The sequence below is a fragment of the Eptatretus burgeri genome, chromosome 17 (genome assembly GCF_056783735.1).
Source record: "Eptatretus burgeri isolate ZD-2024b chromosome 17, Ebu_testis_v1, whole genome shotgun sequence".
Lineage (NCBI taxonomy): Eukaryota > Metazoa > Chordata > Myxini > Myxiniformes > Myxinidae > Eptatretus > Eptatretus burgeri.
The window spans coordinates 10531462-10554576 of NC_140977.1; the positions used below are offsets into that span (position 1 = coordinate 10531462).

The 23115-nt window shown below is 45.6% G+C and overlaps 2 protein-coding genes across 3 annotated transcripts in view; one reads left to right on the plus strand and one right to left on the minus strand.

Annotated features, from left to right (window-relative positions):
* The window catches only part of PTDSS1 (phosphatidylserine synthase 1), a 163610-nt gene that overhangs the window by 133428 nt on the left and 7067 nt on the right, over positions 1-23115 (minus strand). For both annotated transcript variants that reach the window (XM_085862067.1, XM_085862066.1), the window contains exons 5-14: positions 22783-22907; positions 19076-19234; positions 18838-18989; positions 17457-17598; positions 16839-16951; positions 14697-14762; positions 14377-14476; positions 12381-12449; positions 10409-10481; positions 5376-7742 (exon numbers count right to left, since the gene is read on the minus strand). In XM_085862067.1, coding sequence (XP_085718193.1) covers positions 7651-7742; positions 10409-10481; positions 12381-12449; positions 14377-14476; positions 14697-14762; positions 16839-16951; positions 17457-17598; positions 18838-18989; positions 19076-19234; positions 22783-22907 — 1091 coding nt within the window. In that variant the 3' untranslated portion in view covers positions 5376-7650. The remainder of the gene's footprint in view (positions 1-5375; positions 7743-10408; positions 10482-12380; positions 12450-14376; positions 14477-14696; positions 14763-16838; positions 16952-17456; positions 17599-18837; positions 18990-19075; positions 19235-22782; positions 22908-23115) is intronic.
* LOC147009288 (perilipin-2-like) lies at positions 1906-5780 on the plus strand. Its single transcript, XM_085862148.1, has 5 exons — positions 1906-2061; positions 3197-3392; positions 3545-3627; positions 5090-5312; positions 5391-5780. Exons 1-5 carry the CDS (start codon positions 2029-2031, stop codon positions 5678-5680), a joined length of 825 nt encoding a protein of 274 aa, XP_085718274.1. The 5' UTR covers positions 1906-2028; the 3' UTR covers positions 5681-5780.

The window sequence follows — 23115 nt, forward strand, 5'->3', positions numbered from 1 at the left end:
ATATTTTTCTTGCCAACGAATATGATAAATGAATAATCGTGTTAAAAACACATGTGTCTATTATGAATCAAAATCATAATAAAAATTACAGAACACTTTGATCATTGACCCTGACAAATTGGCAGTATCGCGGGCCGCATTGTAATGTAAACTTAATACGGCACCGCGGGCCGCATAAATCCGTCTAAGGGGCCGCATGTGGCCCGTGGGCCGCAGGTGCGAGACCCCTGGTCTAAATCATTAAGCCTGGTGTTGACTTCGTGGTTAGGGTGGCTGGCTTGGGATCTTAGGGTCCTGAGTTTGAGCCCCGTTTTTCCGCTGAATTAACACCAGGTCGGGTTGACTCGGCCTGTCATCCTTCTAAGGTCGGTGAAATGAGTACCAGTGTACTGGTATCGGGGATGATGAGTGGCGCAGCCGTGCCCAAACAAAATCATAGCTACCCGGCAGCCAAGCTGCCATACGCAAGAAGAAGATCTAAAATTTAAGTGTTAATGCCCTCATTCCTGGCAAACCACAAGAGCCACGAGAGCGAGAGCGCTGCTTCAAGCGGGTCCTTCTGCAACCATCAAATGTTGCAACTGGACAGATCACCACTCCAACAGAGGATACTCAAATACATCAATCATCCCAACAAGCTGGAACTCATTTTACCAACTTCAGAAGGATGACAAGCTGAGTCAACCCCACCTGGTATTAATTTAACAGAAAAGCAGGATTTAAACTCAGGACTCAAAGATCCCAAGCCCACAACCACAACCATTAAGCCAACACCAGGCATAATGAATTGACGTCACGAGGTTATTAATGACCGGGGTACGACCCCGATAGGAAAGCTGTCTCAATCGGCCCCTCCATTTTAGCAGCCACTGCTCAGTTTTGGTAATCAACGAACCCAAGTTTTGCGCTCACCTGGAATGTAGTTCCGGGGAGCTTATGGGATGGCACGTCGTCCATCCGTCCGTCCATCCACAAACACTTGCAACATCTTTGAAACTACATGTATGATTTTAATGAAACTTAACCACAACGTCCATCTCAGTGTACGTACCAAAGTTTGGTCATGGCATTTAAAAAAATCAGGCCCAAAGGTAGTCTACAATGGGTTTCCCCCCAAAATAGGTACTGTATTTCCTGTGTGCGGGAACAGGTGTAGTGGGCCAAATGACCACCCGCCATGTGCCGCCACAGCTACGGTGGGCCAAATGACCATCTGTCGTGTGCGGGTGCAGGTATACTTGGCCAAATGACCACCTGCCGTGTGCGGGTACAGGTATAGTGGGCCAAATGACCACCTTTCGTGTGTGAACACAGGTAGAGTGGACCAAATGACCACCTGCCATGTTCGGGCACAGGTATAGTGGGCCAAATGAATATCTGTCGGGTGCAGGCACAGGTATAGTGGATGAAATGACCAACTGTCGGGTGCAGGCACAGGTATAGTGGGCCAAATGACCAACTGTCGGGTGCAGCACAGGTATAGTGGACGAAATGACCAACTGTCGGGTGCAGGCACAGGTATAACGGGCCAAATGACCAACTGTTGGGTGCAGCCACAGCTATAACGGGCCAAACGACCAACTATCGGGTGCAGACACAGGTATAACGGGCCAAACGAACAACTATCGGGTGCAGGCACAGGTATAACGGGCCAAACGACCATCTCCTGTGTGCGGCTTTTCTTGAACACGTTTATGATTACAAGATTGAAATAAAACACATCGAGAAACACTTCGTTGAAACATCTAGAATGTTCCATGTTTGTGTAAATATCATTGTTTCAATAAATCCTCGGAACGGAATAAAATGTTTAATTGGAAGTGTGCACCGGTGTGACGTCAGAGTAGCAGGTGTTCGTGTTTTTGTATAAAAAGGTAAAAAAATGCGTTCGTTTTGTCCTTCCCTTCTCTGTCCCGTGGTTCAGGTTCCCGGTCCCCACCTGGTGGTTCTCACCTTGATTTAACCCTTGTCGGTCCAGGTAATCCTCCCCGTTTCTCTCCCCGTTAAACGGTTCTCGGTTTGAACGTAATGGCCGTGGAGGTTCAGACTGTCGGTACCAAGGTGGGTTCGTTGGTTCTTCATCTGAACCTGGTGGATCGAGTTCGAATCTTGGGATAACTGGAGTGAATCCGCTGGGATTTAAACATGGAGTATGGGATGGTTGGGTTGAGTCCTTAGTGCAGGTATCATCAACTGTTCTTGTGATTTGTTTGATTCCATCCCAATCTTGGGCTGGTGGGATGGGATGTCCTAGAGGTGAGCACACTCGTGTCTCAGCGACCTAGGTACGAACTTTCATCGTGGTGTTTAACGGGAAAGGTGTGTCATGTTTGAAATGGCCGTCCTATGTGCCGGCACAAGGTGGTGAACGTTAAAGACCCCATTGTGTGCTTTGCGAAGAGTCTGCGAGCTATCACCGGCAATCTGAATAAATTACAAATTCCTACCCTAACGAGAAGGGGGCACTGCATCTGTGGCAACGCTGCGCTTCCAGCAATACCCTGTTGCCTTGTGTTTTTTTTATTTTTTCTTCTAAGAATTCCCATCTACGTGGGTTTATATCTGGAGGTTTGAATCCCGCCCCTCCATAAACCTGTTCATTCCTGCCAGTGTTTGGTTACTGGACTTGTCCGTGGTGGGTTTTTACACACACCGGGCGAGAAGGAAAGGAAAAGCAGTGGGGACCAGACTTTGTGAGATCTGTGGTGTGGGGTACACCGGTTAAACAAGATGGACATGACAGTGGATTAGCAGGGGTAGAAAAGATCATGGATTTGGATGGGGGAAGATAAGAGGAGGTGAACGGCTGTTTTGAAGAGAATGTGGGAGTTCATTCCTCCTTTTCCCCACCTTTGGAATAAAGGGGTGAAGGTGAGCCGTGAGTGCATGATTACCTGTATTTGAGTGAATCGGATGCAACTAGCTCATGTTTCATTAATTTTTTTGTTTAACTGACAAGTGTTACATACCATGTAGAACCCCTGATGTCCTTCCATTTATTTGCCACAAATCCTGGAGAGGATTTCCAATCTGATTTACTCTTTCTCGTTTAACCTTGATCGATGGTGCCGTAAGGTTAGTTTTGTGGATTTGATATTTGACTCCCAGCATCAGATCTTTTCTTGACGTTAAAACAACCAATCCCATGATGTTTCAGCATGAGATGTCATTGTGTTAACTTTGTTCTTGTCCACAGAATGTGGTGCAGAGATTGTATTCACTCCCGTTGTTCAGTTCTGCCGTGGATGAGTTGGTTCAGGCCTACAAGAGAGGGAAGGAGTCTCGGCCTGTTTTTCTCTCTGTGGGTAATATGGTGGAACAGGGAGTTGTGGGAGTAGCTGTGATCGTCTCCAGTGGGATCCAACCAATTGCCAGGATTCTTCATCCACAGAGTGAGTCTCAACTTGTGCTTATATATTTTAAACAAAGTTTGTGGAACTCTCCCACCCCCTCTCCTGGAGAAGGATGAAGGTAGTTCTTGAAGTTGTCCTCTTTGAGTGATTTATCTAGATCTGTGATCGGAGTTTCCCACACTTTTCTCCAGTTAAGTTTGTCGACGAGCTCGCTTGCCGGGGTCTGGATCTTGTGGAAGAGAAAGTACCGATCTTGCACCAACCTGCCAACAAGGTATGGAGGAAGTAATTCGATCCTCCTGTTTTGTAATGTTTTTTTTTTGGTGTGCAGACTCGTGTCTTTTGGAACTGGAGAAATGTATCATAATCGTCCGGTTTGTTTGTCTTTGTCTGTTAGCAACTTTACGGCAAAAGGGCTTTAGCAAACACTATCAAATTTAATCCACAGGTGGGCAATGAACCTTGGACGACCCCATTAACTTTTGGGTCCGATTGGATCAACGGTCAAGGTCACGAAAAGATCAAAATCGTTTGTCGCTCACAACTTCGTCAAAAAATGATCTGATTTACTTCAAACTAAACTTGTAGTGAACTTTATTCTATTTGTCACTTATAATCCTACCCATGCCTACAGTGAAAAATGCATATTTGTGAAGATCGGTAGGGTCCGAAGTTTTTGGGGGTCATGGTCATCAGTCAAAATTCCAAATTTTCCATTAAAACTAAAACGTGGTTATGGGAAAACGGCTAGCTCAAACACTCAAATTGTATCCACAGGTGGGTAATGAACCTCGGATGACCCCATTAACTTTTGGGTCCAATTAGGTCAAAGGTCAAAATCGTTTTTTCGCTCATAACTTCGTCAAAAATGGTTGAATTGACTTCAAACTAAGACTAAAATATTCCTTATTGTATTCCTTATAATCAACATTCAGGTTAAGGATGTATCAAATTGAAATTTGATCTCCAAAATAACTTTATGCCTTAAATGGGCAGGATTTGTTGTGCCTGGCACAACTTTTTTTTTTTTTTTTGATTCACGGGCGCCAGCAGTGACCACCTATTTTCATTCTGCGTGTCACTCTCCAGAGCATAGCTCGGTGACGTTTGATGCGATCTTGATGAAACTTGGACACAAGTTTGACATGGTCTAGTCTTTTTGTATGAGGGGCGTCCCACGCCCCTTGTGGGCAGAGCCACGCCCACGAACTTTTTTTTTTCTCGCAATTTCATTTCCTTGAAGCTGTGCGTAATGTCCATAAGTACAACATGTAAAAAATCCGATTTGATTTGGTCAATTTTGACGGAAGAGATAGGTTTTTACGGTAGGGTTTCCTCAAAGGTAGGCTACGATACGTGGGACCTGACCCGTGACGTTGGAAGAATTTCTCGGAAGCACCACCATGTAATAGTATACCATTGTTTCAGAAAAGTGACGGAATTTCAGGTTCAGAAAATCAGGAGTCCAAAACGGCCTTATTGAAGAAAACGCGCGAAGTGGTGTGAGATTGAAAGCGTGTCAATTGTGTGGTCACGGTGAAGTTCTTCGATCGAGAAACATGCGCAACCAATGGCAACTCAATTGTACCTATCGTGGCATTGTTCAATAATGCCCACAAACAATCATCTCCTCCTGGCATGTTAATTTTTTCACTTTGCCTCAAAGCATAACCGCTGTGACTTTAGTAATGAATTTTTATTTGTGCAGTGATTGGTGGATATTTCCTTGTCTGCAGGTTCTTGATGATGTGAAGAAGAACTTGCAAAATGCCCAACAACAAATGAGGGTCCTTCTGGATTGGTCCAAGTCCCAGGTCGGAGCAGGGTTGGAGAGATCCAAGCAAGCCGTGTTGGACGGTACAGACTCTCTACTGAAAACCAAGTTTGGACAGGTGGTCATGTCTGGTGCAGATTCAATGCTTTCTCAGGTGGATCAATACCTGCCAAAAGATGAGCCAGGTGTGTCACTGCTGTGGGCATTGGGGGATTGATGCTGTTTTTTGTACTTTGAGAAACTAATACCTGTGCATCTTGCAGAAGGTGAAGGTCATGAAGAAAAGGTTGTCGTATCGAGCTCCTCATCTCTCGACTTTTACCGTCGACTCCATGCTGTGTCGACCAAGGCCGGGCGAGAGGTGTTCAGGAAGAGTTCTGTCGGGATCCAACGTGTTGCAGAGAGCGGTCGTATCCGTTTAACCAGCGTGCTCGAATCTTTCAAAACGGGGTTCGACTCCGTCATGCAGAAGACTCCATTGAACCAGGATCACGATTCCGATCGCTCCGGTGACATCTGTAACGCCGAGGCTCCGGATAAACAAAGCAAATGAGTTGAAACACACAGGTGATTTCTTGTTTTTTGTTTGGAGCTTCACATTGAATGGACTGAATTTCCTGGTTTGTTTGAAAATAAAATCTCTTGCTCTGTGATTGTTTCGATTCCTTGGTTTTTATTTCGTGAGCCATTTCTTATGCGTGGCACATGCATATATTTTTTTTTTTTTGTGATGCAATCAAGGATAACTGGCTATATACAAACCTGATGTTAAAGATCCTCGACCATTTCCTGATACTGAATGGCCATTTTATTAGATAGATACCTCACCCTTCATGGAAAACACCAAGATGTTGGTTTGAAACCAGGTGAGACAGTTCAGAGATGACTGTGTACACCTCTCAGCCATGTTCCCTGTTAGTTAAATACTGAAGGCAGACAACTGTGTTCAAATAGTTTTTTTTTTTTATTTTTTTTATTTTTTTTTTTTTTTTTTTTTAGTACAATGGGTGTGGTTGTACATCCTGAGAAAAAAAAACTCATCTGTCCATCACAACAAATGATCTCGAATATAAATTCTCTTCTTGCAAGGATCCCTGAAGCGTATCAAGTTTCGCAGATTTCGGGTTGAGTCGGTGAAATGCCTACATCAACAGGTGAACATTTTATGTTCAAGTGGTTATTGAAAATCATGTGAGGAAAGTTTATTTGGTGATTGGGATGTGTAAAAACTACCACACAAGGTAGTAAGCAGTGTAACCTGGTGGGGAATATTTGAGAAAAACACTTGTTCTCTCCACTCACAGAACCATGACCTGTTGAAATGTGTGGGTTTCCTCTGAACATGCACAGCCATGCACCGTTTTTGTACCATGTCTCTATACTTACTACCTCATCCAGCATGTGGAGGCTCCTTTCATCTTGCTAAGACCAAACGTCTTCATTTTAACCTTGAATAAGTTCTCAATCATCGGCATGAACATCTGGACAACCTTGTCCTCAAACCCAGAACAAAAACAAGGAAACAACAGATCCAAACGAAAACGGTATGTGGGGTTTGAACCTCGGATCCCATCGTGAGACCAGGTGCCAGACTGACAGACATTTTAAATATTATTCAAGAAAAAAAAAAACTTTAATGCAAACAACTGACTCATTAAAAGGAGTGTCAAAATTGCCTCGTCAAACAAAAACTACCGTGTTCGTACGGAGAACGAAAAAAAACCTTCACTTCAGTCTGGTTTGCTTTGATCGGACCGAATAATCATCTTCAACCTTTCATCACACATCAACGCCACTCTAAAACCTTCATCATCCCCCTTAACAAAAAAACACAAACAAACAAACTGCCTCACGTGCAACACAACGCTCGTGCAAACACCAACCTCAAACAGGTAGAGCAAAACAAGCAGGTTACAAACACGAGGACGGGAATCATTCGCATTACAAAGGCATGCAAAACAACATTCATGTCAAATTTGGTTTTCCATTTTTGCTACCATGTTACGTTTCAAGTACATTTCACCTGCTCACTAAGAAGGAAGGACAGAACACGTGCAAACGGGTGGGGATAGTTATGAGCATGCACAAGTGAATGTGGGACCGTGATGGGTCTCCGCGGGTGATGTCCGTTACAAGCGCCGCCGGTTCCGGTTCCCTTCCGCCAAACAAACTGAATGAGACTCGACCAGAACCGACCGAGCCAGAAGCCTTACCTTCGCGGCTGGCCAAAAAAGAAGCGAGTGAAACTCAATCGGGTAATTCAAATTAGACCCAACAATCTGGGTCATCGCATACTGTCGTGCCAAAAGCCCCGCAAACCGAACACAGCGAGGATCCGACCGGCCCGGATACGGCCACGGCCCTGGGTAAGAAAGTTGGATGCCTCATTCACTTCACCGAGGCCACACTGAACCTGCAGTCGACATCGTGGAGGCCTGTCGGAGCTCCAGGAACGCCTGGGTGTCACGTAGCGGAGTCTGACAGCACCATTAGGCTACTCGTGCCTGGTCAGATTATGGGTCCTCACGTGTGGGCATTTGCCTTGCGACGTCGAGCACTGCGTTTCCCATGCGAAGCGGGTGCCTGATCACGTCCTCTCCTATGCTGGTGGCTATCTGTAACGGACAAAGGATGAGTCGTCATTACAGTCGCCAGTCTCGATCCCATCTCCAAGAATGCAGTCGAAGATTCACTTGCACAATGATTAATGAAGAAAACAAAAAGAAGAAAAAGAACAGAGATTGCAGACCCTCGCCAGGACTTATTTTGAGTGGTGTATTTTTATAAGTTTTAGGGTAAATGCAATATGGCTGCCAAACCATGTGACCGATGACATCATATGTGTGAACCTTTTGTTCCTCATGGACAGGCGGTTATACGTGTAAAGTTTCACCTCGATCTCTTCAACCACTTCAGAGAAGATTTTTGAAGTTTAAAAAAAAAAGCAATATGGCTGCCGAATCTTTTTTTTTGTTTTTTGTCTACATGGTCTACAGTCGTGGAAGAGCGACGACTTAGAAAAAATCAGGACACAACAACAAAGGCAACAGCAGGAGAAGGGGAAACACCAACAGCAGGGTGGAGGGAGAAAGTCGATGGGAGGATTTGCAGTACGGTCCTTTCGGAGAGAGTCGGTGAGTGTGTGGGATTTCTCAGGGTTGAAAGACATATTCTAAGTGTTTGACCAGTTTGGGTTTTTGTCAAGGTCTGAGGAGAGGGAAGAGGTTGCTGCCTGTCTGTCAGAAGGATGAGGGATGCCACGGCAGAGAGTAGAGTCATCAGCAGAGAGATAAGAGGATTTTACAGAGTCAGTGAGATCATTGATGAAGATTACGAATAATATGGGGCCGAAAACACTGCCTTGGGGTACTCCTGGCTTGACGGGGAGAGGAGAAGGAAGGGTTCCGTTGAATGGCACACGTTAGTTACGAGAGTGGAGTAGGTCAGTAATCCGCGAGTGGAACTGACCTTGGATTCCATAGGAGAGAAAGGCAGGCTGCCAGACTGTATTGAAAGCTCGAGATATGTCCAGAGAGATGGCCTTGATCTCATGCCTGATGTTGAGGGCCGACATTCATTGTTGGGAGAGTAGAAACAGCATGACAAAGGCAGAGCGACCAGCCAGTTTTTAGGACACGTGAGCTGATGCCGGCTGGTCCAGTTGCAAAGTCAAAGTCAGAGTCAAGGGTTGCCAAACTTTTCCACCTTTTCAGATCCAAAAGCCACATCATTCAGGAGCAGTTGGGTACGAGAGAGGTGTATGTGTAGATTAAGGACACAATATTTGGAAGCAAACATAGATTTGAGGCATTCGACCTTCTCACGAGTGGAATCGGCTGTGGTGCCATTTGAAGAGAGGGTGGGGATAGAAGGGAAGCATACTGCAGAGACCGACTTGACAAGGTGCCACAAGTTTTTGGAGGAGGGAGACAAGTTTGAAAGTTCATTCTTGAGGTTCGACAGATGTTGTTTTCTGGCTCTCCTGAGGGGAGACACACGCTTGTTGCAGGCTTGGTGGAATGATCTGAGGTTGCCTTCATACAAGTTGCTTTAAAGCAACAGCCTCACCACAGGATTCAGAGAACCAAGGGCAGGAGGATGGACAAGATAATAGAAGATGAGATGGGATGAATGATTCTCAGCATTGTGCGTGGCGAGGTGCACAGAGCACATTACAAACCACCGTCTTACTCTCGACTTTCCACAAAAGACCCTCCTTAGTAAATGTCTTCAGTTTAATCCTCATTAACAGGCTATCTTGATTTGTGTATGGCTTTCAAATGTCAGCGGGCTGATATCCATCATGTCATTAAAGAATGCCTGACACGGTTCCACGAACTCAGGCAAAATGTGTGCAAAACCAGCAAAACCTACGGGACAAGCACCAAAACCATCAAGACAAGTCTATTACGAACGATTTGTGTTTTTAAATTCACTTGCCCCGTCGGGTGTTCAGAAGTGCCATCAGGCAAGTCGTTTATCTTCCCGTGCCTAGTCGCCACACCGCACAGTGCGCAAAAAGGGTGTCCAATTGCCTCCTTCCTTAGACGATGCGGCTCAAAACGAGAGAGAAAGAAGTGAAATCGTGAAATAATCGATGCCAACAAAGGAGTACCAGAGAGAAACGACGGAGGAAATGGGAAAAGCAAATGACATTGCAGAGCAAACGGCCATACGTATGGAAACGGACAAACCCATGTACATCACAAGGTGCGGTAACCGGTCGGAAGCACCAATAACTGAGGCACGAGATCGAGCGCTCGATATTGCACCAAAAGTCATAAATAGAGAGAGAGAGAGAATTTCAGGGATACGGTTAAAGACATCAGGAGACACGTCAAGACCGGCGTGCTTCGATTGGCACCGTATGATATGAGCCACACTTCGTTGGAGTACGTACGTGTACCAGATGCAATTTTAACGGATCAGCATGGTTGGTAGCAACATGAAGAGGAGTCGGTTCTGGAGAAAAAGTACGAGTTTCTGCACAACCTAAATAATTACACCGGCAGGATATCACAGACGCAAAGACCAAATATACTGCACCAAAAGCGGACAAAGAAAGGCGGTGCACAACAACAAGAGATATCGTGTGTACCGAAGACGTGAATCTGGAAGTCAAAAGAGAGAGGATGGACAGGTTGTAGGACATCAAGACGGAACTTCAGAGAATACAGTACACATCAACAGACATGAGCAGCCACCACACACGCGTGCACGCACACACCACACACGCCTGTAACAGGTAACGAAGGACCCACGACACCAGGTCACGACCTACTTCTCAATTCTTGGGCCGGTGGTTCTGGAGACGAGTCGGCGTAACTGGGAAAGTCTTCACACTCTGAAAGGAACTGCATGGGTTGGTGAGACAGAAAAAAATGGGTGTTAGGAACAACTTCATGGACTTCAATTATTTTTGTCAATTGATGAACAAAATAATTTTGGGGCGTGGAGAGGGCGATCTCTCCGGTGTGGTTTCAGGTGTTACGACCTTGACGAACAGCAACTGTTCAATCACACTCGAGGCTTGATCTTTGAAAATGAAGGCCGATTCCTCAAAAACAAACGTTTACACTTGCAAACAAAGGCCTGACTCATGTCCGGCTCTTACAGCCACATTATTTAGTAGTGAGAGAGGGATTGTCGGTAGGACGACGACCACGGTCGTTACCGTGTACTTACGCAACATTTTAATGCCCTCCCAATTTAAAATTGAAATTCTTCCTGTTGGGGAGTGTGTCCTGCTCTCTCATCCGATTCATTATTAACAATGCTCGAGATATTCCACTGGTTGAGGTTTCGTTCGTTCTGCGTTTTCGGCATCATTCTCCACCATCGTGCTGCATCTTTCATTCTGGGTTTATTGTTTGTTCCTCACAACATGGCTGGGTGGCAGCACCGTCGGAGAGCCAACCATTTTGACGCGCAAAATGTTTCCGAGTCATCGTCATCATCAGTCGGGAAATGAAATGGTGAACACAGTGAGCGATAGAGAGGCTCGGAATGCTACTGCCAGAAGGTGTAAATATCCTGCTTATACTTTTGGGATGGATCGAGCCCACAAAAGGCCACGTACACACCAACGTTACTCGGGCACAATTCCCGACAAGGTGCGTCCACCCTCACGGCGATGTAGATCAGCCTGGCGACATAAAGCCCTCACTGTATGCGATTTGGCCAATCGCTCTCACATGCTACTGGAAAGCAACGTCCAGAACTTTCCCGGCACGGAAAGACCGAATGGGATTTTGCAACGCAAGTCAATGTTCGCCAGAGTAGTTTGGTTAAAGGTGCACGCAGTTCTGGAACACTCATGTTTTGAGAGTGAAAGCACCAGTTAAGTGATGAATGCTAAATGTTCTGCATCACGGATTTGCGGGGTTTAACACAAAAAATAAATAAATCCAAGTCCAAGAACTGTCTGTGGGTGGGTAAAGACAACACAACTACACGACGGTGGCTGGCGTGCAGCTTCAGCAGAGCCATCTGCCAATGTAGTCTGAGTTCGGACTGGGTGAACCCGCTGTCACGTCATTGCATCGAGTTACACGCACTCACGTGAGAGTCAAATTCCTTTACAACCAACCACGGCCTGGTTTCAAATGATGTGCATGCTCAATGCAACCGCGCGGTGAACTGTTTGTTGAACAATAAGCTCCGTTGATACTTCGGTCACAGCAAGTTGTGTCAACTGTTACACCTTGCAACAAACTCGAATCAACGTAACACCTGCTTTAAGTCATCATCCGTTCTGTTGCCAATTAAAAAAAAAAACAAAAAAAACGCAAAGTGAAAGTTCTTCAGTCGGAATGAAGAAAGGAACGCCGATTTAATTGGCAGATTGCAATATCAGCATAAGTACCGCAAGACCGAAACAGCACTCAGTTTTACAATGTGCGTCCACAGCTCACCTCGCGTAGGGCTTGGTAAGGCTCGGAGGATGAACGAGGCGTCACTTGAATGGGGAGATTGTGACGTTTAGCTCGTTGTTAATCGCGAGTCTGTGTGGCTTGCCCGAGCATTGCGGTTCAGCGTTTTAACATATCGGGCTTTAATAGCACTTCAGTGGGGTCTGAGAGGTTGTGGGAATAGCGGGGGGGGGGGGTGGGGGCTGGAAGAGAGGGGGTGATAATGGGTCCACCAGGTGCTCGGTGACCGCATCACTGTGAGATACCGCATTTTGCATACGGCTTGATGTTACTATTCTAAAAAGGTCGTTGCAAGTTGCAGGACCGCAGAACGTGCAATACCTTGTCACGGGTTGGGGTCCAGCGAGCATAGGCCACCATGCCGTACAAGCATAGGAGTGTGATCACTGCCTGCGAAATGAGCACAAACAAGCAAAAACAAAAATGAATTAACGATCAACTCGTTTTTACAAAGAGAGCGAGGCGTCATTCATTAAAAGTGTTCCGCGCGGATGTGTCATTCAGAAGAAAAAAAAACGTATTATCGAAGAACATGTAGGTCGAACAAATTAAAACGATTTTCCTAAACCTCAGTCACCTGCTTTATCCACCTATTCCTTCCCCAGGAGCCTCCTCCATTGCATGCTCATCTTCTCAAATAAGATAAAACGAAGTGAAAGAGAACGTAACAATGGCATAAAATCCTCCGTACAAAACCGAAATGGGCTTGTTACCCACCCTCAGGATAGCTCGGGTATCTGGTCTCCACTCTGGACTGCTTGGTCTGGTTTAAATTCCCAACCTACCTATAAACTGCTACCCTAGTGGCCCTGCTAGCAAGAAGTCGCATCACCGACGGCCTTTGGAGGGATGGTTAAGCCGGCTGAACCGGATGCTGACATCAGCTTGTGGAGGTTTTAAAGTTCTTGCATTGACTTTGTGACCAAACATTACGATTTTTACACGTCCTCTAATAAAACAACTACTTCGTTCAACTAGACTACTAGAGCGTTCATAGAACAAGATACCCACGTGCAGTTAATTCAATTTTAATAAAATAATGATTTTAAACGATTGTTAGAATTTTTATCTTGCCAAAACGAAGTTTTTGCAAGATATGTTAGTCAGCTTGTATGTTTTTTTTATTTTTATTTTTTTTGTTTGTTTGTCTGTAATCACGTATAAACAATTCTGCAGAGCACAGTTATCATTGGAAATTTTTGTAACTTCGCATATCGAGGCCTATAGAGGTCCCTTTCAGCGCACAAAATTTTGAAGGTCAAGGTCACTTTGTCGCAAATCAGGGGAGTCGACGAAACCCTTATTTTTTTGAGGAATTTTGATCGGATCGTCTTCAAACTTCATGGGAATATAGTTCATGGTCTGGCGCTCAGCTGATTAATTTTTGGTGGCGATTGGCCTTGATCTTCATGGTTAGCGTCTGAGGTCAAACATATTTGACCCCAAGGTCATATTTTCAAGTTTTAGGAACCATATCGTGTAGTTCCTCAAATTGAACACGTCGATGAGTGCTTTCTAGATATGTCAAGCTTGAGACATTATAACGTCATTTGGTGATGTTATGAGGCAAAAGCATATTTTTCATGGTTACTCTAGAACGATTCTCATCGGAATCTCTCGTAGGCAGATATTCCTCCAGGAGTCGCTCCTGGTAGATAGCAGCTCTGTTCACCTCAGTGTGACCTTAAAGAAGTCACACGTGGTCACCTTTTGGCAAGATACGGGTCACCCTGCGGGTGACATTGGTTTATTTTATTTTTTTTATAATGATCGAACACGTTCCATTAGTTAATCTTGCCTGTTGTACGTGTCCATTATGAAGTCATTAAAAACGGTAAATTAACCAATTGCTTAACAATGCTTTTTCGCTTCACTTGTGTGGGGTAACTACTTAAAACATTATTTGGGGACACCTGATATCTGATACTCTATACATTCCCACCTTTCACAAACGGACTGGCAAGGCCAAACGTTCGAATCGGGTTGATTTGGGCCGGGACGACAGTTTGTAGTCGGGTTGGGATTCAAACACAGGCTGGACAGCTCAGAGGTGAAGTTGCTTCCTCTGCATCACACTCTCAAGATGAACGACGACACACGTACGTTGTATTATCGGACTTTTGTTGCTGCGGAGCCTTTCGCCGAAATAAACTTAAACCCCAAATTATATCCCAAAAACTCTCCTTTGACTGGACATCTCTCAAACCACAACCTCTTCAGGTTCCTCTCGCCTTCTTTTTCCACAATGTCGAACGTGCGCGAGAACAGGACTCGCAAAAGTTTGGAGATGGAGGGAAGCTCGTGAGGGCAATCGTACCATGCAAATGAGCCAGAGAAGGACGGAGATGACCTGCGTTTTGGAGAAAAGGTCAGAGCCAAACTTCACGCACACCGCCGCTTCCAAGAAAGAGATGGCACTGAAAAAAGAAAGTGCAACAAAGTTAAACCAACGATGCCGAGAGAGATACAAGGTAAAAGACTCGTGGAATGGAAGAGGTGGCATCGTATATGGTTGAAGAATGGGAGATGGAGAAGTGAAGGCAAATGAGGGAAGATGGAAAATGGGATGAAAGAGGAAACAGGGAAGTGCAGACTGGTTTTGTGAAAGGTGATTGCATGATGAGCAGCACACCTTACCCGAACACCCAGCACTGGGTTCCGACACGTTTGCACTGAGTGTCAGTCAAGTAAGCGTAGTATTGCCTGCACATTGGGGATGGGGAAGCGGAATGGGAGAGAGGAGTGGGAGGGGAGATGAGAAAACAAATTCGATTTCAGGTTCTCTACCCACGTTAAACCTTCATTTCCAGTTCCCCCTTTTCTTTTTTATTTACAGTAGGCTTGTGGAAGAGCTAGAACACAGAACAAATCAGGATGTAACAGAATGAAAAGAACAGTAGAAAGAGAGGTTGGGGGTGGGACGGACATACCACACAGCAGGATTGAAGGGGGAAAAAAAATAGAGGGAGACTTGGAGAAATGAGGGATGCGAGGAAGAATGAGGGCGAGGGGAGGCACACGGGGTGGGCAAGATGGATGGAGCCACAACCTCTCAATCACAGAAGTGGAAGGAAAAATTGGAAACCTGGAAAGAGGTGGTCTTGGGGGTAGTTAATGGGGGGTAGAATAGATGATGATTGTGGATGGGGGATGACCTGAGGTGGTGGTGAACAGCGGTCTTGAAGCCCTGGTGGGAACAATGAATTTGAAGAGACTGAGGAAGTTGGTTCCATAGGTGGGGGGGGGGAGAAGAACGAATGAGTGGAGGTGAGCCATGATTCCGGATTTTGGGAGCTTCACGAGAAGGGGATTACTGAAAGACCGCGTGTGCCCTGCAGAAACCTTGGAGCGATAGAGCAAGGAAAGGGCAGAAGGTGCAAGACCAGAAAGGAGGTGTTAGAAGACAGAAAGACCACTGACATGTCTGTGATGGTAAAGTGATCAGCCCATCAACTCAGCTTCATCGAGCGAGATTCTAATGATCTTGAACGCCTGGGTTTCCACAGTGCCAAGCTACTGTAAGTGAGGTGTGAGGCAGGGGAGCCAGGCCAGAGGGGAGAGCAGTACTCCATCAAGCTGCGGATGAAAGCCTCGTCGGTGAATAGGAGCTCAGAAGTGCCAAGACTTTGTACGACAGAGGATGCCCAGTTGGTGATTGGCTTTGGAGGAAAACTTTGAAATGTGGTTTACCAAGAAAGATCATGGCTGATATCAAGACCCAGGAGTTTGAATGACTGAACTTCCTCAAGAAGATTGTTAAGAAAGTAGATGGAAGGGTTTGCCAGATTGTCCATTCGGAGAGAGATAGTGAGGAGTGCGGGATTTGTCAGGGTTGAAAGACATTTCAAAGTGTTTGACGGGCTCGTGATTCAATCAAGGTCTGAATAGAAGGGGTGACGCTGCAGCCTCCCAACCTGAAGGATGAGGGATGTCACGGCAGACTGTGGAGTCATCAGCAAAGAGATAAAGGGGATTTTCCAGAGTCACAAAATATCGTCAATTTCAGTTCCCACTTCGCTACGCACCTTAATTGATGGGCCACACTTTACACACACCCTTCCCATATCCACACCCGCTCGCAGACGAGGCTCACACACAGGACATCTGGAGGACGTTGCCGTTCGGTGCCCTTTCTTCGTTGAAGCAAATCTGATCTCTTTTGGTGGGAAAATTAAAAGAGGAAAGGTTGCCAAAGATATGGATTTTGCAGAAACAGTGCAGGTTCATCGAGTTGGAGGGAAGGCAAGGCAAGTGTGAAGAGGGCAGGAAGAGATATGAGGAGTAGGTTAATTTACATCGCTGAAACTTTGGTAAAGGAAGAGAAATAACAAAGACCTACTAAAGAACACGACTCAAAAAAGTCGAAACGTTGAAATGAAATTGTGCACAATCGGTGGAAATGGGTTTTAAAATAAGAAATCTGGGAGTGGCGGGAGGAGGGTGTAAGGATTACGGTTCGAAACTTGTCAGATGAGTTTACTTGTCGGGTTGGTATTGGCTCGTAAGAGTACTTGGACAAGAGAGAGAGAGAGAGATTTACCGTGTACACCCAAGGATGATAAACATAAATAATACTCAACACAATACTCTTGTTTACCTAACCCAACACGTTACCCTCCCTGAACCCCTGACCCCGACCCCTCCGCACAAAATGAAACCTTGTCCAAATAAATAGCATTCCTCGACCTAACAACCCCAATATTTTCAGCTCTGAAGTGGGGAAACAATTGTTTACTTCTCCCTGGTTTAGGTTACTGAATCTCAGCGCTCGATTTCCACCTGATGGTTGGTGCGGTGATGATACCGATGAGGAAGATACGCCCAACACTGAGCGGATGACCAGCTTGGAACACAAATATGTGCTTCAGAAAGAAGGTGTTCAACTCGGTAAGCTGCAGGGAACGGCACAGGAAGCATGGGATTAATAATATTGTGTGATGGATGGTTTGCTTTTTTGAAAATCCAAAAACAGTGAGGCTACAGTGCGGTAAATCGGCCTACGAAAATCAAAATGTTTTTCATAGTCAAAACCATCCGTGAATTAAGGACATCGATTGGCATCATCATAATCAATGGACCGTACTCTTACAGCACACAGCACAAGGACAGGACGAAGTTATGGGAAACTGCAAGTCACAAGAGACACTTAAGAGGATCGCTCGCCAATCTAACGTCAGGAAATGTAGTGGTGTCAAGGGGTAATAAAAAATAAATAGATAAAGAGTAAACTGGAGGAATAATAACGTGGGGGAAAAGAAAACGAACTGCAATAATGGCACCGCATCTACAATTGGCGGTAACCTATGGTGAAAGTGTAACAATTATGGGAACAACTAACTGGCGCAAAGTTGGGTTACATGGTCAAAGTTCTGCACCCGTAGAATTCCCTCCAAGTACCTGCCAAAAGATCATGAAAAGGTAGATCCCAGCAACGCGCTGCGTGGATGAGGTTGGATCCAACCAGCGTACCGACGTCCAGCTGGCTGGGGTGAATTGAAACACGGCACGTTTGATTTTGCCGGTGGTCGAGTGGATGCTCCTGCAAATGACAAGTGGAAGAAGAACCGGTAGGAGAAATGAAGCAAGGGAAAACCATTGACTGAAAAACCCCCATTACTCGCAAACGATGAGCAGTGCCGAAGCAACACACGTATCGGAATTGAAAAATGAGTTGAAAACAGCTTGGTTGCCCTCCGGAGCTGAAGATGGCCGTTCATGCAAGACGAGCGAACTTCTGGGTGTGTGAATGTATTTGAGTATACCGGCCCACACGGCAACCACACATCGAGATAGCAATCCGTGTACCTCGATGTCTGGAAAAAAAAAAAAACCAGATTACTCCAACTACAACTTCCTCCCCGAAACCCCCAAACCACGAACAGCAGTTTGGGGGATTAACAGCAGTTTGTGGGATTTAGGGGACGAAGTTGTAATTTGTTCAGGGTGCCGGAAATAGCTAACCAACTCTTCTCGACCGACACCGTGGGATCTTAAATCTCGCTGGCTGACAATTCCGGCCGTGACTCCCTGAGTCCGAGTGGCAACCCGTCCACGACTGTAGCTTCGTAACTGCTTCGGCAGCACCAACACTCTGCATAAGGGATGCGTGGTACCTGATGATGATGAGTACAGATGCATTGTGCCAAATGTGCCGCAGCTAACAATTAATTTTGCACCAAACCACGTGATGACTTTGCAACCAGGAAATTCTATTCACCTGCTGACCTGTTTTGAGACCCTCAACATCCAGCCAGATCTGGTTCTCTGGTTCTCCTCCAACATGGTTTCTCTACCTTTGAGAGCATGTTACCAGAACCCCATGTCTGTTGTCTCGTCGTCCTCACTTCAGTCTGTCAAATGCGCCGCCCATCACGACTTCACGCGCTCACCCGTGTTCTTCTCTACTCGCGCTCATTCTTTCCCATTCTGCTCTTCTCCGGGACATTCTTACACATTTTTGTGTCATTCTTCCTGGTGCATGTCCACCACACACATTGGTAGTTTGTGAACCTGCGACCCTTCGTCATCTAGCTCCACTATGAGCCCACACCCTTATATATTAAAAAAAATAAAACCTTCGCAACTCTTCACTTCATATTTGCCCACCCGGGATGTGATGATCTCCACAAGCCTTAGATGAGGCAGAAAAAAAAGGCAAAGGAAGCTAAATGATGTGAAAGAACGAGGAAGTGAGAGATACAAAACACAGGGAAAGAAATGAAAGGGAAGTGACACAAAGAGCACAGCAATGAGTCAAATAATAAACCCCGCTGCTGACCGAACACTTTCCCAATGGTAAGTACGCATTTCCAGGAAGCGACAGGTCACCATGCCAAGCCAGATTCCACCACCATTGCAGAGCACGATGTCGAGAAGCACTTGATCCCACCAGCATTCCGCAAAGTTTGGCAACAGGTGCATGAAAAACAGCTGCAAGATAACCACAAACGTACGTTCCCACAATTTGGTCCATCGTAGCAGTTGCTTCAAAGCCGCGTTCCATCGAGTAAATTCACCTCGGTGAGTTCCCACGTGATGGAGATGGTCCAGCACAGGCCGAAGCTGCGTATTAACAAAGCCTTCATGCCCCAGCCCCAAAAATGCCCAAACGCAAAGATGTCAAAGTGGCTCGCAATCCGCTCCAGGGTGATCACGTGACAGTTCACGGCATACTCCTGTGTCCAAAATAGACAAAACACCGATAATATATTTAATTATGAGACACCCGGTTAATTCCAATTGCCCAAGTTTGATATCTGCCAACACTGAGCACATTAAAAGCGGCAGAAATAAAAGCAGGACAATAAGATTTTAAAAAGATAAAGGTTACGGGGTTGAGTGCGTGTGGGGCAGTATTGCATGAGCATCAAAATCTTAGCAACAGTGATAACTGTAAAAACCGAGTGAACGAGCCATATTTGTTGTAGGTCGAAGTTTGGCAAAAAGGGAGCGACGCACAACCGAATCGGAGCTCAGGTCACGCGTAGGGGTTTTCAGGGCCGCACCAATTTCATATGCCACTTGCTATCACCTGAACGTAACCCACGCCCTTGTCTTCGAATACCTGCACTATCGAACCATTTCCCCACGAAGTCAGGTGAAAGCACAAGCTCAGAGCCAGTGATCTGATTGAGGCTAAGTGGCTCATTTGCCGAACAACTGAGTCACAGACTGACACGAAGACAGATGTCAATTGCATGGGGAGAAGATACGTGTCTATTTCTTTACTAATCCGTCGTATTGGATCCAAAGGCTAATCGCTTTCCAAATACACGATCACCACGTGATCATTGATGTCGGCACAAAAGTATTGATTGGACGTGGGTTCTTCCATGTCTTCAAGGTGCCAGCAGAAAGGACAGTCGATTAAACATCTCCTCTGAATGGAAGCTCCGCTCAGATAATGTCAAGTCTTGACCTGTGAAGAAAATGGGCCGAAGTACGAGGTATACGAGGAGAGAATATTCATCGATAGGAGAGGAAGTGGGGAGAATCATATCAGCCTCGAACACACGTAGCGTCGAGTCAGCAGGATACATGGCACGCTTAAAGAGGGTCGTTCAAATTTGGCCTTCACCTTTGTTTACAACTGGCAGATGCATTCAAAAGCAGATGTTATTGACACTTATTTTTTTCTCAAAGATCGGTCCAAAATCGACAGTTTTTCTGAGACGAGTTGGCAGAAGGTTCATCTCTGGATTGTACCGTTTGAACTTCGTATGGTTGCCATCGCACACCTGGTTATTCAAACTTCACGAACAAAGCCAAGATAGAGGGTGCTCAGAAACGCAAAACAAGAGATGACTAGAAGGGTACTCTTCGACATCGTGACGTTGCCAGATGTGTCTCCACCCACGTTATTACATTATTATACATACTTGTACCAAGTTTCATTTAAATCCCAGAACCCAGATTCAAAATATCAAATAACTCTGACTGCCAGACCATGCATCCGATCAAGTTGAAATTTAAAAAAATATATATTCCCATGATGATTTGATCATAATTGTGACGTTTCACTTCGATTGATGAAGCAGTTCAAGAGAAAGATTAAAAAAAAAAAAAAGATTTCTGTTCAATCCATTCTGGCTGCCAGACCATGTGACTTATTAATTATTCGTGAACACCCTGCTACCACCAAGGTTTGGGGAACATGTGGGTGAAGTTTCCCCTCGATCTGTTAAGCCATTGTGGAGGACAAGATTTTTAAAGGTTTATTTTCATAAAATCATAGCTGCGAACCATGTGACCGATGACATCATAAGTGGAGAACATGTTGTTCCTCGAGGACAGGCGATCATACCTGTGAAGTTTTGCCTCGATCTGTTCAGCCGTTTCAGAAAAAAAAAAAAGATTTTTGAAGGTTTTTATGTTTAAAACAATATGGCTGTCGAACCACGTGACCGATGATGTCATCAATTTTTTTCCACCACACAATTTAGCCCTTGGTGACCTTCAAAAAATGTTCATACTGATCGGCCAAAAGCGTTCGACGTATGCAAATTTTGATGTCATAACAAAGCTACATATGACATCATCAAAAAAAAAATCACACCAGTTTCCTATGGGGAGTACTTCGCATGTGCCAAGTTCGATTCTTTTCTAAGGACCGGTTTCGGAGATACAGAGGTGACCTATGATGTCATAATAATCACGAAAACATTCCACATGAGTCGCACCAATGTTGAAAATTTCGTGTCAATCGGATGAGCAGTTGCAGAGAAAATGGAAAACTCGCACGGACGGACGTACGGACAACCCAAAAACATAATGCCACCGGCGACTTAGTCAGCGGAGGCCTAAAACGACCATTCCCGTGTCCTTTCTCTCAAGACTGCGTGAGGTAAGGCGTTCGATGAACGCCGTGGTTTATTTCGTTTTCCCCAATTACAATCACACACACCATTCCTTCATTTCTGGGCCAATCCTCTTCAAATTTGGCATTGATGTACCATGGTCCAACACAAGAAACCCTTTGTAATATCCTCGATTTAGGCCCCGGTTGGATTGTTAACGAGTCAAAGGTCACACTTTTCTTTTTTGCCTTGCCAATCCCTGTCATTTCAACCGATCTAGACGAGAATTGGCTAAACGATACCTTATCACAACATCTACGGATTGAAGCAGGTAGACATTGGTCTGGGGGTGTTCTTTTCAATTTTGCAGGGGTCAAAGTGGATGGAAGGGAGAGGGCAGTATGGGAGGAGTAGACATCTCGCATTTGTTTGGAAATGTCTGCAATTCCGCTTTTGCTTCTTCTCATTCGATTCTCAGGAAAAAACAGCTGGCAGCATGCAGTTCAACGTGGATACACGTAAACCACTGGACTTTGTGGAGAACAATGCTGTGCCATCAAAGCCCCACCTAATACTTGAAACTTCTCTCAAGGCCTTCAAGATCATTGGAATCTCTCATGGTGAAGCCGAGTCGATGGGCCTACCACTTCACCATGGCAAACAGTTCGATGATCTCTCTGTCTTCTTCCGCCTCCTTTGTGGGCTTGCACCCTCTGCCCTCTCCATGTTTTGGTCCCCCTAGGTTTCTGCAGGATGCACACGTTCCACTAGCAACCCCCTTCTGGCGTAACTCCAAAAACCCTGGATCACTGCTCACCTCCACTCATTCGTCCTATTTTTTTCCCACCTGTGGAACCAACTTCCACATTCTCTTCAATCTCGTTCTTCCCTCCCAGTATTCAAAACAGCTATTCATCATCTCAGATCATCCCCAATCCAAAACCATGATTTTTTCGACCCCCGTTAAACCATCCCCCCCCCACCCCCAGTCCCCCTTCTCCCCCAAAATTTCCATTTTCTCCTTCCTGAGTTTTCTTCCGTATCCATCTTATCCACCCACTGATTCTCCTCGACGCCTCATCCTTACCGGTATCCCTCGTCTCCCTCGGCCCTGCTGTTGGCATTTCAGCCTTCCCTTTCTGCTCTTCCGTTTCTTCAGTTACGTCCTGATCCGTTCCGTGTTCTAGCTCTTCCACGAGCCTCGACTCTGTATGCAAAAAAAAATAATTCTGCTCAACACACTTCATTCCAACCAACACACCTTCTACATGAAGGTGTGAAAGGAAGGGTTATTAGTTTCATCATGAGGATCGACTAATATTACCAACATTGTCGATATCAATCGCCATTAGTCATAGTTGGTGCATCAGTTCAAGCAGTGAGAAATGCCGAAAAGAATAAACCATTAACACGCGACGGATCGTTACCATTATGTCAGCCTCACGGGTTGCGTTACGAAGCGAGGGGTCGAGCCAGTACATGACCGCCTTGACCTGGTCAAAGTTCAAGAAGAGGGTGAACACCAGCAGCAGGAAGTACAACACGCTCAGGCCTGTCGGGGAGAAGGTCGCATTTTATAATGGAGGTGGGGGGGGGGGGGAGGGAGAGGAGAGAAGAACATACAAATAGATGATCGGACAGGCTAAGCGAAATGATCAGAGTGGGATTTTCGGTGAAAGTTGGAAATCATCGGTTTTTCTCATGTTTCCAGGGAGTGGGGGGGGGGGGGGGAAACATGCATCATTCAACATCTGTAAGCA